We start from the raw sequence: 12,776 nt of genomic DNA on the forward strand, positions 1-12,776 counted from the left end.
TGGTAAAGTGTGTGAAAGAAGAAGGCTGAGAGTGAATGTGAATAAGAGCAAGGCTATTAGGTTCAGTAGGGTTGAGGGACAAGTTGATTGAGAGGTAAGTTTGAATGGAGAAAAACTGGAGGAAGTGAAGTCTTTTAGATATCTGGGAGTGGATTTGGCAGCGGATGGAACCTTGGAAGTGAGTCACAGGGTGGGGCAGGGGGCAAAGGTTCTGGGAGCATTGAAGAATGTGTGGAAGGTGAGAACGTTATCTCTGAGAGCAAAAATGGGTATGTTTGAAGAATAGTGGTTCCAACAATGTTATGTGGTTGTGAGGGGTGGGCTGTAGATAGGGTTGTGCGGAGGAGGATGGATGTGTTGAAAATGAGATGTTTGAGGACAATATGTGGTGTGAGGTGGTTTGATCGAGTAAGTAGTGAAAAGGTGAGGATGATGTGTGGTAATAAAAGAGTGTGGTTGAGAGAGGAGAGGAGGGTGTATTGAAATGGTTTGGTCACATGGAGAGAATGAGTGAGGAAAGATTGACAAAGAGAATATGTGTGTCAAAGGTGGAGGGAACAAGGAGAAGTGGGAGACCAAATTGGAGGTGGAAGGATGGAGTGAAAAAGATTTTGAGTGATCAGGGCCTGAACATGCTGGAGGGTTAAAGGCATGTATGGAATAGAGTGAATTGGAACGATGTGGTTTATCGGGCCACATTTGTTCACACTCATTTTCTAGCTGTCATGTGCAATGCACTGAAACCACAGCCCTTTTTCCACATCCAGGCCCCACAGACCTTTCCATGGTTTATCCCAGACACTTCACGTACCATGCTTCAGTCCATTGACAGCACGTCGACCCCGGTATACCACATCGTTCCAATTCACGGGAATGGATGAAGGCAGCAAGTATGAATATGTACATGTGTATATATGTATGCGTCGGTATGTGTATGTGCCTGTATAGGCGTTTAGGTATATATATATGTATGTGTATGTGGATGATTGGTCCATTCTTCGTCTGTTTTCTTGCACTACCTTGCTGAAACGGGAAACAGCAATTAAGTGTAATGATTGTAAATAAATATATTTATACATCTTTGTATATGTATAGGTTGGTGAGGAAGACCTACCCGATGCTGCAGAGGAGAAGGAAGCAACAGCTCAGGATGGAGAAAGGAAAGACCCCCATGAGAGACGTCAGGGCAGACGTGATCCTCAGGGTGATGGTGAAATGCAGATAGAGACAGAAGGAGATATTATACTCGAGTCACTAGTGCAGAGACCACCAGAGACACATTTCCACACACTCATTCCAGATCATAGTAAGTGTCTTTGTTGATATTATTATTCTGTGTATCATATCTTTTGCCAATTCCCATCCTAGTAATGCAGCACTAGGAACAGACAACTGGGCCATCCAGGAAAAATTCTCGCTTGGCTCTTTCATCTGTTTCTTCCTGTGAAAAGCAATAACCTAAGATTATTAGGTTATTAGGTACAGTAGGGTTGAGGGACAAGTCAATTGGGAGGTAAGTTTGAATGGAGAAAAACTGGAGGAAATGAAGTGTTTTAGATATCTGGGAGTGGATTTGGCAGTGGATGGAACCATGGAAGCGGAAGTGAACCATAGGATGGGGGAGGGGGCGAAAGTTCTGGGAGTGTTGAAGAATGTGTGGAAGTCGAGAATGTTATCTTGGAAAGCAAAAATGGGTATGGTTGAAGGAATAGTGGTTCCAACAATGACATATGGTTGCGAGGCGTGGGCTATAGATAGAGTTGTGCGGAGGAGGGTGGATGTGCTGGAAATGAGATGTTTGAGGACAATATGTAGTGTGGGGTGGTTTGATCGAGTAAGTAATGAAAGGGTAAGAGAGATGTGTGGTAATATAAAGAGTGTGGTTGAGAGAGCAGAAGAGGGTGTTTTGAAATGGTTTGGTCACATGGAGAGAATGAATGAGGAAAGATTGACCAAGAGGATATATGTGTCAGAGGTGGAGAGAACGAGGAGAAGTGGGAGACCAAATTGGAGGTGGAAAGATGGAGTGAAAAATATTTTGAGTGATCGGGGCCTGAACACACAAGAGGGTGAAAGGCGTGGAAGGAATAGAGTGAATTAGAACGATGTGGTATACCGGGGTCAACGTGCTGTCAGTGGATTGAACCAGGGCATGTGAAGCATCTGGGGTAAACCATGGAAAGTTCTGTGGGGCCTGGATGTGGAAAGGGAGGTGTGGTTTTGGTGCATTATACATGACAGCTAGAGACTGAGTGTGATCGAATGTGGCCTTCATTGTCTTTTCCTAGCACTACCTCGCACACATGCGGGGGGAAGGGGTTGTTATTTCATGTGTGGCTGGATGGTGACGGGAATGAATAAGGGCAGACAGTATGAATTATGTACATGTGTATATATGTATATGTCTATGCGTATATATATATATATATGTATATGTTGAGATGTATAGGTATGTATATGTGCGTGTGGATGTGTATGTATATACATGTGTATGTGGGTGGGTTGGGCCATTCTTTCGTCTGTTTCCTTATGCTACCTCGCTAACACGGGAGACAGCGACAAAGTATAATGATAATAATAATAATGATACTCAGATAATCATTTTCTTTCATTTTTGTTCACCATTTCACACATTAACTTGGAAGCACTAGGAAGAAAGAAAAGGCCTCATTTGCTCATATTGTGTAATGGATCAAGATCAAAGCCTCCAATCTCTATAGTACTTTTCATGGTTCCCCTTGCTGCTTCACATGCCGTGATTCAGTCCATTGACAGTGCATCAACCCATGTTGACCACATTCCTCCAATTCAGTCTATCCCATTTATGCCTTTCACCCTCCTGCAAGTTCAAGCTTCGACCACCCAAAATCTCCAGTTTGGTCTTCCCCTTCTCCTTCTCCCCCCCACTTTTGACACTTATATCTCTTTGTTGATTCAGAAAGTATGTTAATATTCCCTCTCTCCTATCCCTGGGGATAGGGGAGAAAGAATACTTCCCACGCGTTCCTCACATGTTGTAAAAGGCGACGAAAGGGGACAGGAGCAGGGGACTAGAAACCCTCCCCTCCTTGTATTTTAACTTTTTAAAAGAGGAAACAGAAGAAGGAGTCATGCGGGGAGTGCTCATCCTCTTCAAAGACTCAGATTAGGGTATCTAAATGTGTGTGGATGTAACCAAGATGAGAAAAAAGAGATAGGTAGTATGTTTGGGGAAAGGAACCTGGATGTTTTGGCTCTGAGTGAAACGAAGCTCAAAGGGAAAGGGGAAGAGTGGTTTTAGAATGTCTTGGGAGTAAAGTCATGGGTTAGTGAGAAGACAAGAGCAAGGGAAGGAGTAGCACTACTGAAACAGGAGTGGTGGGAGTATGTGATAGAGTGTAAGAAAGTAAACTCTAGATTGATGTGGGTAGGTGATTATTGGTGCATATGCACCTGGGCATGGGAAGAAAGATCATGAGAGGCAAGTGCTTTGGGAGCAGCTGAGTGAGTGTGTTAGTAGTTTTGATGCACGAGACCGGGTTATAATGATGGGTGATTTGAATGCAAAGGTGAGTAATGAGGCAGTTGAGGGAGTAATTGGTGTACATGGGGTGTTCAGTGTTGTAAATGGAAATGGTGAAGAGCTTGTTGATTTAGGTGCTGAAAAAGGACTGGTGATTGGTATTTTTTTTTTTTTTCCCCGCTGTCTCCCGCGTTTGCAAGGTAGCGCAAGGAAACAGACGAAAGAAATGGCCCAACCCACCCCCATACACATGTATATACATACGTCCACACACGCAAATTAACATACCTACACAGCTTTCCATGGTTTACCCCAGAGGCTACACATGCCCTGATTCAATCCACTGACAGCACGTCAACCCTGGTATACCACATCGATCCAATTCACTCTATTCCTTGCCCTCCTTTCCGCCTCCAATTTGGTCTCCCACTTCTCCTCGTTCCCTCCACCTCCGACACATATATCCTCTTGGTCAATCTTTCCTCACTCATTCTCTCCATGTGCCCAAACCATTTCAAAACACCCTCTTCTGCTCTCTCAACCACGCTCTTTTTATTTCCACACATCTCTCTTACCCTTACATTACTTACTCGATCAAACCACCTCACACCACACATTGTCCTCAAACATCTCATTTCCAGCACATCCATCCTCCTGCGCACGACTCTATCCATAGCCCACGCCTTGCAACCATACAACATTGTTGGAACCACTATTCCTTCAAACACACCCATTTTTGCTTTCCGAGATAATGTTCTCGACTTCCACACATTCTTCAAGGCTCCCTGGATTTTCGCCCCCTCCCCCACCCTATGATCCGCTTCCATGGTTCCATCCGCTGCCAGATCCACTCCCACATATCTAAAACACTTTACTTCCTCCAGTTTTGCTCCATTCAAACTTACTTCCCAATTGACTTGACCCTCAACCCTACTGTACCTAATAACCTTGCTCTTATTCACATTTACTCTTAACTTTCTTCTTTCACACACTTTACCAAACTCAGTCACCAGCTTCTGCAGTTTCTCACATGAATCAGCCACCAGCGCTGTATCATCAGCGAACAACAACTGACTCACTTCCCAAGCTCTCTCATCCACAGCAGACTTCATACTTGCCCCTCTTTCCAAAACTCTTGCATTCACCTCCCTAACAACCCATCCATAAACAAATTAAACAACCATGGAGACATCACACACCCCTGCCGCAAACCTACATTCACTGGGAACCAATCACTTTCCTCTCTTCCTACACGTACACATGCCTTACATCCTCGATAAAAACTTTTCACTGCTTCTAACAACTTGCCTCCCACACCATATATTCTTAATACCTTCCACAGAGCATCTCTATCAACTCTATCATATGCCTTCTCCAAATCCATAAATGCTACATACAAATCCATTTGCTTTTCTAAGTATTTCTCACATACACTCTTCAAAACAAACACCTGATCCACACATCCTCTACCACTTCTGAAACCACACTGCTCTTCCCCAATCTGATGCTCTGTACATGCCTTCACCCTCTCAATCAATACCCTCCCATATAATTTACCAGGAATACTCAACAAACTTATACCTCTGTAATTTGAGCACTCACTCTTATCCCCTTTGCCTTTGTACAATGGTACTATGCATGCATTTTGCCAATCCTCAGGCACCTCACCATGATTCATTTTTTTTTTTTTTTTTTTTTTTTTTTATACATCGTTGCTGTCTCCCGCGTTTGCGAGGTAGCGCAAGGAAACAGATGAAAGAAATGGCCCAACCCCCCCATACACATGTACATACACACGTCCACACACGCAAATATACATACCTACACAGCTTTCCATGGTTTACCCCGGACGCTTCACATGCCTTGATTCAATCCACTGACAGCACGTCAACCCCTGTATACCACATCGCTCCAATTCATTCTATTCCTTGCCCTCCTTTCACCCTCCTGCATGTTCAGGCCCCGATCACACAAAATCCTTTTCACTCCATCTTTCCACCTCCAATTTGGTCTCCCTCTTCTCCTCGTTCCCTCCACCTCCGACACATATATCCTCTTGGTCAATCTTTCCTCACTCATTCTCTCCATGTGCCCAAACCATTTCAAAACACCCTCTTCTGCTCTCTCAACCACGCTCTTTTTATTTCCACACATCTCTCTTACCCTTACGTTACTTACTCGATCAAACCACCTCACACCACACATTGTCCTCAAACATCTCATTTCCAGCACATCCATCCTCCTGCGAACAACTCTATCCATAGCCCACGCCTCGCAACCATACAACATTGTTGGAACCACTATTCCTTCAAACATACCCATTTTTGCTTTCCGGGATAATGTTCTCGACTTCCACACATTTTTCAAGGCTCCCAAAATTTTCGCCCCCTCCCCCACCCTATGATCCACTTCCGCTTCCATGGTTCCATCCGCTGACAGATCCACTCCCAGATATCTAAAACACTTCACTTCCTCCAGTTTTTTGTTGAGGTGCAAGAGGTGAAAAAGTGGGCAAATGAGAGTTGGGGTGAGAGAGTATCATTAAATTTTAAGGAGAATAAAAAGATGTTTTGGAAGGAGGTAAATAAAGTGCATAAGACAAGGGAACAAATGGGAACATCAGTGAAGGGGGCTAATGGGGAGGTGATAACAAGTAGTGGTGATGTGAGAAGGAGATGGAGTGAGTATTTTGAAGGTTTGTTGAATGTGTTTGATGATAGAGTGGCAGATATAGGGTGCTTTGGTCAAGGTGGTGTGCAAAGTGAGAGGGTTAGGGAGAATGATTTAGTAAACAGAAAAGAGGTAGTAAAAGTTTTGCGGAAGATGAAAGCCGGCAAGGCAGTGGGTTTGGATGGTATTTCAGTGGAATTTATTTAAAAGGGGGTGACTGTATTGTTGACTGGTTGGTAAGGTTATTTAATGTATGTATGACTCATGGTGAGGTGGCGGAGGATTGGCAGAATGCTTGCATAGTACCATTGTACAAAGGCAAAGGGGATAAAAGTGAGTGCTCAAATTACAGAGGTATAAGTTTGTTGAGTATTCCTGGTAAATTATATGGGAGGGTATTGATTGAGAGGGTGAAGGCATGTACAGAGCATCAGATTGGGGAAGAGCAGTGTGGTTTCAGAAGTGGTAGAGGATGTGTGGATCAGGTGTTTGTTTTGAAGAATGTATGTGAGAAATACTTAGAAAAGCAAATGGATTTGTATGTAGCATTTATGGATTTGGAGAAGGCATATGATAGAGTTGATAGAGATGCTCTGTGGAAGGTATTAAGAATATATCGTGTGGGAGGCAGGTTGTTAGAAGCAGTGAAAAGTTTTTATCGATGATGTAAGGCATGTGTACGTGTAGGAAGAGAGGAAAGTGATTGGTTTTCAGTGAATGTTGGTTTGCGGCAGGGGTATTTGATGTCTCCATGGTTGTTTAATTTGTTTGTGGATGGTGTTGTTAGGGAGGTGAATGCAAGAGTTTTGGAAAGAGGGGCAAGTATGCAGTCTGTTGTGGATGAGAGAGCTTGGGAAGCGAGTCAGTCGTTGTTTGCTGATGATACAGCACTGGTGGCTGATTCGTTTGAGAAACTACAGAAGCTGGTAACTGAGTTTGGTAAAGTGTGTGAAAGAAGAAAGCTGAGAGTAAATGTGAATAAGAGCAAGGTTATTAGGTAGAGTAGGGTTGAGGGTCAAGTCAATTGGGAGGTAAGTTTGAATGGAGAAAAACCAGAGGAAGTGAAGTGTTTTAGATATTTGGGAGTGGATTTGGCAGTGGATGGAACCACGGAAGCATAGGTGAATCATAGGGTGGGGGAGGGGGCAAAAGTTCTGGGAGCGTTAAAAAATGTGTGGAAGTCGAGAATGTTATTTTGGAAAGCAAAAATGGGTATGTTTGAAGGAATAGTGATTCCAACAATGTTATATGGTTGTGAGGCGTGGGAGATAGAGTTTTGCAGAGGAGGGTGGATGTGCTGGAAATGAGATGTTTGAGGACAATATGTGGTGTGAGGTAGTTTGATTGAGTAAGTAATGAAAGGGTAAGAGAGATGTGTGGTAATAAAAAGTGTGGTTGAGAGAGCAGAAGAGGGTGTTTTGAAATGGTTTGGGCACATGGAGAGAATGAGTGAGGAAAGATTGACAGAGAGGATATATGTGTCACAGAATGAGTGAGGAAAGCTTGACAAAGAGGATATATGTTTCAGAGAATGAGTGAGGAAAGATTGACAAAGAGGATATATGTGTTAGAGGTGAAGGGAACGAGGAGAAGTGGGAGACCAAATTGGAGATGGAAAGATGGAGTGAAAAAGATTTTGAGTGATCGGGGCCTGAATATGCAGGAGGGTGAAAGGCGTGCAAGGAATTGAGTGAATTGGAACGATGTGGTATACCAGGGTTGACGTGCCGTCAATGGATTGAACCAGGGCATGTGAAGCGTCTGGGGTAAACCATTGAAAGTTTTGTGAGGCCTGGATGTGGAAAGGGAGGTATGGTTTCAGTGCATTGTACATGACAGCTAGAGACTGAGTGTAAACGATTGTGGCCTTTGTTGTCTTTTCCTAGAGCTACCTCACACACATGCAGGGGGAGGGGGCTGTCATTTCTTGTGTGGTAGGGTGGCGACAGGAATGAATAAAGGCAGACAGTATGAACTATATACATGTGTATATATGTATATGTTTGTGTGTGTATATATATATATGTATACGTTGAGATGTATAGGTATGTATATGTGCGTGTGGATGTGTATGTATATACATGTGTATGTGGGTGGGTTGGGCCATTCTTTCGTCTGTTTCCTTATGCTACCTCGCTAACACGGGAGACAGCGACAAAGTATAATGATAATAATAATAATGATACTCAGATAATCATTTTCTTTCATTTTTGTTCACCATTTCACACATTAACTTGGAAGCACTAGGAAGAAAGAAAAGGCCTCATTTGCTCATATTGTGTAATGGATCAAGATCAAAGCCTCCAATCTCTATAGTACTTTTCATGGTTCCCCTTGCTGCTTCACATGCCGTGATTCAGTCCATTGACAGTGCATCAACCCATGTTGACCACATTCCTCCAATTCAGTCTATCCCATTTATGCCTTTCACCCTCCTGCAAGTTCAAGCTTCGACCACCCAAAATCTCCAGTTTGGTCTTCCCCTTCTCCTTCTCCCCCCCACTTTTGACACTTATATCTCTTTGTTGATTCAGAAAGTATGTTAATATTCCCTCTCTCCTATCCCTGGGGATAGGGGAGAAAGAATACTTCCCACGCGTTCCTCACATGTTGTAAAAGGCGACGAAAGGGGACAGGAGCAGGGGACTAGAAACCCTCCCCTCCTTGTATTTTAACTTTTTAAAAGAGGAAACAGAAGAAGGAGTCATGCGGGGAGTGCTCATCCTCTTCAAAGACTCAGATTAGGGTATCTAAATGTGTGTGGATGTAACCAAGATGAGAAAAAAGAGATAGGTAGTATGTTTGGGGAAAGGAACCTGGATGTTTTGGCTCTGAGTGAAACGAAGCTCAAAGGGAAAGGGAAGAGTGGTTTTAGAATGTCTTGGGAGTAAAGTCATGGGTTAGTGAGAAGACAAGAGCAAGGGAAGGAGTAGCACTACTGAAACAGGAGTGGTGGGAGTATGTGATAGAGTGTAAGAAAGTAAACTCTAGATTGATGTGGGTAGGTGATTATTGGTGCATATGCACCTGGGCATGGGAAGAAAGATCATGAGAGGCAAGTGCTTTGGGAGCAGCTGAGTGAGTGTGTTAGTAGTTTTGATGCACGAGACCGGGTTATAATGATGGGTGATTTGAATGCAAAGGTGAGTAATGAGGCAGTTGAGGGAGTAATTGGTGTACATGGGGTGTTCAGTGTTGTAAATGGAAATGGTGAAGAGCTTGTTGATTTAGGTGCTGAAAAAGGACTGGTGATTGGTATTTTTTTTTTTTTTCCCCGCTGTCTCCGCGTTTGCAAGGTAGCGCAAGGAAACAGACGAAAGAAATGGCCCAACCCACCCCCATACACATGTATATACATACGTCCACACACGCAAATTAACATACCTACACAGCTTTCCATGGTTTACCCCAGAGGCTACACATGCCCTGATTCAATCCACTGACAGCACGTCAACCCTGGTATACCACATCGATCCAATTCACTCTATTCCTTGCCCTCCTTTCCGCCTCCAATTTGGTCTCCCACTTCTCCTCGTTCCCTCCACCTCCGACACATATATCCTCTTGGTCAATCTTTCCTCACTCATTCTCTCCATGTGCCCAAACCATTTCAAAACACCCTCTTCTGCTCTCTCAACCACGCTCTTTTTATTTCCACACATCTCTCTTACCCTTACATTACTTACTCGATCAAACCACCTCACACCACACATTGTCCTCAAACATCTCATTTCCAGCACATCCATCCTCCTGCGCACGACTCTATCCATAGCCCACGCCTTGCAACCATACAACATTGTTGGAACCACTATTCCTTCAAACACACCCATTTTTGCTTTCCGAGATAATGTTCTCGACTTCCACACATTCTTCAAGGCTCCCTGGATTTTCGCCCCCTCCCCCACCCTATGATCCGCTTCCATGGTTCCATCCGCTGCCAGATCCACTCCCACATATCTAAAACACTTTACTTCCTCCAGTTTTGCTCCATTCAAACTTACTTCCCAATTGACTTGACCCTCAACCCTACTGTACCTAATAACCTTGCTCTTATTCACATTTACTCTTAACTTTCTTCTTTCACACACTTTACCAAACTCAGTCACCAGCTTCTGCAGTTTCTCACATGAATCAGCCACCAGCGCTGTATCATCAGCGAACAACAACTGACTCACTTCCCAAGCTCTCTCATCCACAGCAGACTTCATACTTGCCCCTCTTTCCAAAACTCTTGCATTCACCTCCCTAACAACCCATCCATAAACAAATTAAACAACCATGGAGACATCACACACCCCTGCCGCAAACCTACATTCACTGGGAACCAATCACTTTCCTCTCTTCCTACACGTACACATGCCTTACATCCTCGATAAAAACTTTTCACTGCTTCTAACAACTTGCCTCCCACACCATATATTCTTAATACCTTCCACAGAGCATCTCTATCAACTCTATCATATGCCTTCTCCAAATCCATAAATGCTACATACAAATCCATTTGCTTTTCTAAGTATTTCTCACATACACTCTTCAAAACAAACACCTGATCCACACATCCTCTACCACTTCTGAAACCACACTGCTCTTCCCCAATCTGATGCTCTGTACATGCCTTCACCCTCTCAATCAATACCCTCCCATATAATTTACCAGGAATACTCAACAAACTTATACCTCTGTAATTTGAGCACTCACTCTTATCCCCTTTGCCTTTGTACAATGGTACTATGCATGCATTTTGCCAATCCTCAGGCACCTCACCATGATTCATTTTTTTTTTTTTTTTTTTTTTTTTTTTATACATCGTTGCTGTCTCCCGCGTTTGCGAGGTAGCGCAAGGAAACAGATGAAAGAAATGGCCCAACCCCCCCATACACATGTACATACACACGTCCACACACGCAAATATACATACCTACACAGCTTTCCATGGTTTACCCCGGACGCTTCACATGCCTTGATTCAATCCACTGACAGCACGTCAACCCCTGTATACCACATCGCTCCAATTCATTCTATTCCTTGCCCTCCTTTCACCCTCCTGCATGTTCAGGCCCCGATCACACAAAATCCTTTTCACTCCATCTTTCCACCTCCAATTTGGTCTCCCTCTTCTCCTCGTTCCCTCCACCTCCGACACATATATCCTCTTGGTCAATCTTTCCTCACTCATTCTCTCCATGTGCCCAAACCATTTCAAAACACCCTCTTCTGCTCTCTCAACCACGCTCTTTTTATTTCCACACATCTCTCTTACCCTTACGTTACTTACTCGATCAAACCACCTCACACCACACATTGTCCTCAAACATCTCATTTCCAGCACATCCATCCTCCTGCGAACAACTCTATCCATAGCCCACGCCTCGCAACCATACAACATTGTTGGAACCACTATTCCTTCAAACATACCCATTTTTGCTTTCCGGGATAATGTTCTCGACTTCCACACATTTTTCAAGGCTCCCAAAATTTTCGCCCCCTCCCCCACCCTATGATCCACTTCCGCTTCCATGGTTCCATCCGCTGACAGATCCACTCCCAGATATCTAAAACACTTCACTTCCTCCAGTTTTTTGTTGAGGTGCAAGAGGTGAAAAAGTGGGCAAATGAGAGTTGGGGTGAGAGAGTATCATTAAATTTTAAGGAGAATAAAAAGATGTTTTGGAAGGAGGTAAATAAAGTGCATAAGACAAGGGAACAAATGGGAACATCAGTGAAGGGGGCTAATGGGGAGGTGATAACAAGTAGTGGTGATGTGAGAAGGAGATGGAGTGAGTATTTTGAAGGTTTGTTGAATGTGTTTGATGATAGAGTGGCAGATATAGGGTGCTTTGGTCAAGGTGGTGTGCAAAGTGAGAGGGTTAGGGAGAATGATTTAGTAAACAGAAAAGAGGTAGTAAAAGTTTTGCGGAAGATGAAAGCCGGCAAGGCAGTGGGTTTGGATGGTATTTCAGTGGAATTTATTTAAAAGGGGGTGACTGTATTGTTGACTGGTTGGTAAGGTTATTTAATGTATGTATGACTCATGGTGAGGTGGCGGAGGATTGGCAGAATGCTTGCATAGTACCATTGTACAAAGGCAAAGGGGATAAAAGTGAGTGCTCAAATTACAGAGGTATAAGTTTGTTGAGTATTCCTGGTAAATTATATGGGAGGGTATTGATTGAGAGGGTGAAGGCATGTACAGAGCATCAGATTGGGGAAGAGCAGTGTGGTTTCAGAAGTGGTAGAGGATGTGTGGATCAGGTGTTTGTTTTGAAGAATGTATGTGAGAAATACTTAGAAAAGCAAATGGATTTGTATGTAGCATTTATGGATTTGGAGAAGGCATATGATAGAGTTGATAGAGATGCTCTGTGGAAGGTATTAAGAATATATCGTGTGGGAGGCAGGTTGTTAGAAGCAGTGAAAAGTTTTTATCGATGATGTAAGGCATGTGTACGTGTAGGAAGAGAGGAAAGTGATTGGTTTTCAGTGAATGTTGGTTTGCGGCAGGGGTATTTGATGTCTCCATGGTTGTTTAATTTGTTTGTGGATGGTGTTGTTAGGGAGGTGAATGCAAGAGTTTTGGAAAGAGGGGCAAGTATGCAGTCTGTTG

At 43.6% G+C, this 12,776-nt stretch overlaps 1 protein-coding gene across 2 annotated transcripts in view; it reads left to right on the plus strand.

The window, feature by feature from the left end:
* Window positions 1-12,776, plus strand: part of LOC139748641 (midasin) — a 355,039-nt gene that overhangs the window by 323,979 nt on the left and 18,284 nt on the right. For both annotated transcript variants that reach the window (XM_071661871.1, XM_071661870.1), the window contains one exon: window positions 1,096-1,306. In XM_071661871.1, the coding sequence (XP_071517972.1) occupies window positions 1,096-1,306 (211 nt within the window). The remainder of the gene's footprint in view (window positions 1-1,095; window positions 1,307-12,776) is intronic.

Source organism: Panulirus ornatus, chromosome 5, assembly GCF_036320965.1.
Source record: "Panulirus ornatus isolate Po-2019 chromosome 5, ASM3632096v1, whole genome shotgun sequence".
NCBI lineage: Eukaryota > Metazoa > Arthropoda > Malacostraca > Decapoda > Palinuridae > Panulirus > Panulirus ornatus.